Raw genomic sequence first — 5,698 nt, forward strand, 5'->3', positions numbered from 1 at the left:
TTAGGTTCAAGAGCCTAGTCAAGATATGTAAAACTCGGGCTCAAGTTAGTTTATTTTATTTTAACCCAAATATAAGCTCAAGCTCGGGCTTGAGGTCGTTTAAGCTCGACTGGATTCAAACTCTTCTAAAGATCTGATCTCGAAAAACATTAGTTATATTTTATTACGATCATCGTATTATAACTCGCATGTACACGAGACACTAATTACAGAACATTTGAAAGTAAAGGAATCAAAACCAGAGAAACACAAGGGCGTTTGCGAGCATGTTTCATGAGCCTTGCGCAACCATCACGACTAAGATTCTCTCAAACGACGATACACACACGCGGTTTTAATCAAGATCTTGTGATCTCAAGTATGCATTTGACTGACCGTACACCAAAAACACACACGCGTATTTAGTATTCACCTCGGGATCTCTTTTATGAAGGCAATTTCGGCTGTTCGTGTTGGTGAAATCAAGACTCTATGGTCAACCTCGCCGTTTTCTAATGCTTCTTGACTGCTTGAATATGACTCCGAGTCGCTCATGTCATCTTCTGTAAATTCATCAAAACCACAACCTTATAATAGCAGTACAAAAAAACCAGAAAATATTCGTTCCATTACTATTTCTATTTCGGTTAAGAAGAACAATGTTTGACCTCAAAAGTCAAAGGGAGTTTAAACGCGTACCATATGTATGATACTCGGGCAGTTGTTTAACTGTAGTTGATTCAAGGCTATCGGGAAGCAGACAACTAAAGAGAGAACCTGAAATGTCGAAATCGCCACATTCATGTATCAAACCGATAGAAAATTATTACAATAATAATATTTTATTTTTGAATAAAATGACTTTCAATTTCAACCCGTTCTCTTTATATGTAAAGTTTGATTTGACCCGTTTGAGAAAAAGGTAAATCTAATTCGACTCGTTTACAAGTAACAAATTATCTATTATTTATAGGGCTGCAAATGAACCAAACGTTTAAAACGAACAGTTCGTGAACCGTTCGGCGGGAAGTTCGTTTGTGTTCCTTCGTTCGTTTATTAAACTAATGAACACGAAGAAGAAATTTTGTTCGTTTAGTTAAATAAACGAACATGAACAGAGGCCGTGTTCATTCATTTATGTTCGTGAACGTATGGTAACGTGTTCGGTTTATGTTCGATAGTTCATTAGTGTTTTTAGTTTTTATATTTTATTTATATACTTCAAAATTCTGACAAAAAATATTTAATAAGTGTTAGTGTATTATATATTCTGTTAATGGATGCTTGTTTGTGTTCATCAACGTCCGTTTTCGTACGTTGTCTATACTTAACAAACGGACACGAACACGTTTATTTCCTTAACAAACGAACACGAACACGATTATTTCCTTAACAAACGAACACAAACCTAAAATCTTGTTCGGTAAGTGTTCATGAACAGTTTGTGAACACATGTATTTCTTAACAACTGTTCGTGTTCGTTCGGTTCATTTGCAGCCCTAATTACCTATATTTAAGATTGTAAAGTAACCGCTACGTACCAAACTTTGCCAATCGGTTGACCCACCCGGGAATCCTTTTGCAATTTAGCCTATGAGAAATATCATCCGTAAAATGATTGCAGTTTTTGCAAATGAGGTGATATGTGTCCCCATGGTAATCCGAAGCCATGGTCTCTATGAACTCCCGAAACTCAGAAGGCGACATATTTACATGCCCAAGTGAAATCGAACATCTGTATATAAAACCCGGGCAGCTTCTTGGTTCGACTTCAAACACTCCGCTAATAGAATAGTCGTGAGCCCCGAACCCATATTCCATACCATACACTGCAACAAGGTTTCATCAACCATATAAATATATAATCATATCATCAATACGACCGAAAAAAAACAAGAAAATTAAAGAAAGTCAAACTTGAACAAACCATAAAACATGAAAAAGATTATGAGGTCAGGCTTAGGGGTGTAAACAAGCCCAGAGGCTCGAGAGCTACTCGATATTGGCTCGGTTAAAAACTCGAACTAGCCGAGCTTTAACGAGCCCGAGCTCGAGCCTGAATTAGAGCTCGTATAGTTATCAAGCCCGAGCTTGAGCCTGAAATACAAAGCTTGTTTAGGCTTGCGAGCCTAAACGAGCCCAAACAAAAATTTATTTATTTATTGTTTATATGATAATGATGATAACATTGGCGAGCTGAGCTCGAGCCGAGCTTTGGCTCGTTGAAGCGAGCTCGAGCCGAGCTTTTTGTTCGTTTGAGGTTGTTCTCAAAATAGCTCGAGTCGAGCCGAGCTCGAGCTTTGGGTTTTACTCGCGAGCTGAGTCGAGTCGAGCGAGCTCGAGCTTCATAAAGACATGACGAGCCGAACTCGAGCCCAGTTGAGCTCGGGCTTGACCCGGCTCGTTTAACCCCTCAGGCTGTATAAGCCTTGAACCATCTAAAACTAAATTGATAAACTCTTACAAAGTGCCAATTTTTATACCAATTTCACCAAAACATATTAGAAAACCTCAACAAAAATTCATATAAATAATCAAAATTTAGCAAACACACAAGAAAGCTATGCAATTACTTCAATTTATACAGAACTAATGCCATTTAGCATGAAAAGAGTTAATTACTGTTTTCGTCCCTGTGGTTTGTCAAAAATCACTATTTCTGTCCATTAGTTTAAAAATTGCGATTTCAGTCCCTGTGGTTTCACTTTCGTAACCATTTCAATCCATTTATTCTGTAAGTACAGGGACTGAAATGGTTATGAGGTGGACTGAAATGGTTACGAAAGTGAAACCACAGGGACTGAAATCGCAATTTTTAAACTAATGAACTGAAATAGTGATTTTTGACAAACCACAAGGACGAAAACAGTAATTAACTCGCATGAAAAAGATCACACCCACAACATCAAATTTACACATTGGTAAGCTAGACATACATACATCAAATCCTCAATAATTCTCAAGAACCCTAATTCAAGCACATAATAAAAGTTCGATTTTTTTCCTCAAATCTTGTTAGCATACTCATCATCATCATCATACTCAGTAAATCCCACCAACAGCAAAACTAAGGTAGTGTCTGAGGAGGGTAAGATGTAGACAGCCTTACCTCTATATCCGTAGGAATAGAGAGGCTGCTTCCAGTGAGACCCCCGGCTCGATCTTGTTAGCATACTCAACAATTCATAATTTCATATGTACATATATAAAAAATTTAGCAAAATCCCAAGAAACATGTGCAATTTCTTCAGTTTTTACAAAACAAATGCCATTTATCATGAAAAAGATCATACCCACATCTTTAATTTTACACAATGCTCAAGAACCCTAATTCAATCACATATTAAAGTTTTGATTTTTCCTCAAATCTTGATTGCATATTCAACAATTCATAATTCCATATGCACATAATAATAAACAACAAAATTTACAAGAAATTATATAAAATATATATATTATTAATTACCTTCAATGCCTGTATGAAAAACACCAAATCCAAACCAGATGCTGTAAGAATTGAAAGGAGTAAGATCATATACATTCAAGAAAACCTCTCTATCCATAAATCCAACATTTGTTCCCACACTTGAACAATTTAAAGAAAATGTACCACCCCCCATTTTCTAAATATTTAATTCAAACCCAACAAATAAATTAAAATAATTTTTCTTTCTTGATCAAGAACAAAAAAGATCTCAAGAAACAAAAGAAAAAAAAAAAAAAAAAACCCTTTTTTTTTTTTGCAGGAATGGGTTGTTCCTGGGTTGCAGAATATATGCTTATGCCCCCAGAAACACACACAAACCGATCAAAAAGGGAACTCTCCGGCCACCAGAGTGAAAAAGATTGAAACTTTTTCACGTAATATCTTTGAATTAAATCGGATTAGATTGAAGGAAGCCAGAGAGTTAAAGCTTCCTGAGTTCGAAATTGAAAATTTCTTGTTTTTTTTTTTTTTTTTTTTAATTTCAGTTTGTTCGTTGGCCGTTTGCCGCGAGCAATTTGGATCATTGTTTTGGTGGTTCATATAATTAATACTTTTGAATCTTTTGATAAGGGCATAAGGGTTGTTTAAAGAATAGTTTTTAGTTTTTTTTTAACGCCCAACAAAGCTCGGTTATTTGAGTACACTTATAATCTCCACGAGCCATTAGTCGAAAGAGAGTTTCAATCACCAAGGTTCTACGTCTCGAAAAGAGAAATGGATTGTACAACGTTGAATGAAATACGGATGAGCTCGGTACCGTCCCGGTACCGGTGCCGAGAGAATCGGTACTGAAAACCCCCAAAAGTGGGTACCGGTACTGAATATATCCGGTTCGGTACGGGTACGGTACCAGTATTTGAGGGTAAAAACCGGTAAATACCGGTACCGAAAATGTTAAAAGTCGGTACCGAATTGGTACCGAAAAAGTACCTGGTCCGGTAAATTCGGTACCGATACCGGGTCTAATTTGATCATCTCTAGAATGAAACTGGTAGGATTTGGAGAGGGTTTACAGGGTTTGAGTGCCAAGATTACCCTTTTACCCTTGAAGATGGATGACAACTTGACGGAATCTAATGATAGGGAGGCAAAATGCAACGAAAATAAAGTTCGGGGTGTTAAAACCAAAAGTTTTTGAATTAGCGAGGCATAATAAAATTTGCCCCAAACCAGATAGAGACAAATTGTAATTATCCTACATATACATTTAGAAGTTGGGGCGGCGGCGGGGATAGTTTTATTTGGTGGTTGGCTAAAAGTGGCGGTCACCCTTTTTTTTTGTTTTTGTTTTTTTTTTTTTTTTTTTGAATGTAATAGTAATTTATAGGTCTTGCCAAATTACATTTTTATCCCCCGTTTAAAATTACGATTATGCCCACGGTTAAAAATTAAATTTGTCTTTTGTCCCTGTCTAAATTTACGATTTTACCCTCAGGTAAAAAAATCCGATTTTGCTCCCAGTTCAAAATAAAATTATGCTTCTTACCCCAGCTAGAGTCCTGCCAAATTACGATTTCGTTCACAGTTTAAAATTATGAGTTCGCCCCCTGTTCAAAATAAAATTTTGATTTTGCCAACAGCTAAAAATTACAATTTTGCCCTAAGTTAAAACATTATGACTTTGCCCCGGGAATAGTTCAGCTAGGTGGTTGGCCAAAAGTGGCGGCCACCTTTTTTAACATATAATAGTTATTTATAGGTCCTGCCAAATTACAATTTTATCCTTAGTTTATAATTATGATTTTACCCCCGGTTTAAAATATAAATTTTGTTTTGGCCCCGGCCTAAATTTACGATTTTGCCCTCAGTTAAAAAAATACGATTTTGCCCCCAGTTAAAAATTAACTTATGGTTTTGCCGCAGCTAGAGTCCTACCAAATTACTATTTGGTTCCCATTATAAAATTACGATTTCACCCCAGTTCAAAATAAAATTTTGGTTTTGCCCCCAGCTAAAAATTACGATCTTGCCCTCAGTTAAAAATTACGATTTTGCCCCCAATTTAAAATAAAAAAATGGGTTTCCCCTCGTTTCAAAGTATTATTTCACCTCCATTTTTAAATTACGATTTATCCCAGCTAAAAATTGCAATCTTGCCATCAATTTTTTTGGGCAAAACTATAGTAGTGTTTTATTTTACTTGGTTTACTCAATTTAGTTTTTTCGTGCCAAACAACTGTCTTGCACTCGCTAATTGGTCCTGACAAATTATTGTTTTGTCCCCAACTCTAA

General features: G+C 36.2%; 1 protein-coding gene across 1 annotated transcript; it reads right to left on the reverse strand.

Annotated features, from left to right (window-relative positions):
- Positions 1 to 245: 245 nt before the first annotated feature.
- Positions 246 to 3,706, reverse strand: LOC110886807 (deSI-like protein At4g17486). Its single transcript, XM_022134657.2, has 4 exons — positions 3,446 to 3,706; positions 1,521 to 1,808; positions 679 to 756; positions 246 to 542 (listed from the first exon to the last, which is right to left on the reverse strand). Exons 1-4 carry the CDS (start codon positions 3,597 to 3,599, stop codon positions 409 to 411), a joined length of 654 nt encoding a protein of 217 aa, XP_021990349.1. The 5' UTR covers positions 3,600 to 3,706; the 3' UTR covers positions 246 to 408.
- Positions 3,707 to 5,698: the final 1,992 nt, after the last annotated feature.

The sequence above is a fragment of the Helianthus annuus genome, chromosome 10 (genome assembly GCF_002127325.2).
Source record: "Helianthus annuus cultivar XRQ/B chromosome 10, HanXRQr2.0-SUNRISE, whole genome shotgun sequence".
Classification (NCBI taxonomy): domain Eukaryota; kingdom Viridiplantae; phylum Streptophyta; class Magnoliopsida; order Asterales; family Asteraceae; genus Helianthus; species Helianthus annuus.

What these genes read in the sequence shown, in the direction of transcription:
- LOC110886807 (XM_022134657.2), bottom strand. Translation starts at nt 3,599, where the DNA reads ATGGGGGGTGGTACATTTTCTTTAAATTGTTCAAGTGTGGGAACAAAT. An exon ending in CAACCGATTGGCAAAGTTTG is followed by an intron (nt 757 to 1,520) that starts GTACGTAGCGGT and finishes TCGACATTTCAG; the next exon opens with GTTCTCTCTTTAGTTGTCTG. An exon ending in GCCCGAGTATCATACATATG is followed by an intron (nt 543 to 678) that starts GTACGCGTTTAA and finishes ATGAATTTACAG; the next exon opens with AAGATGACATGAGCGACTCG.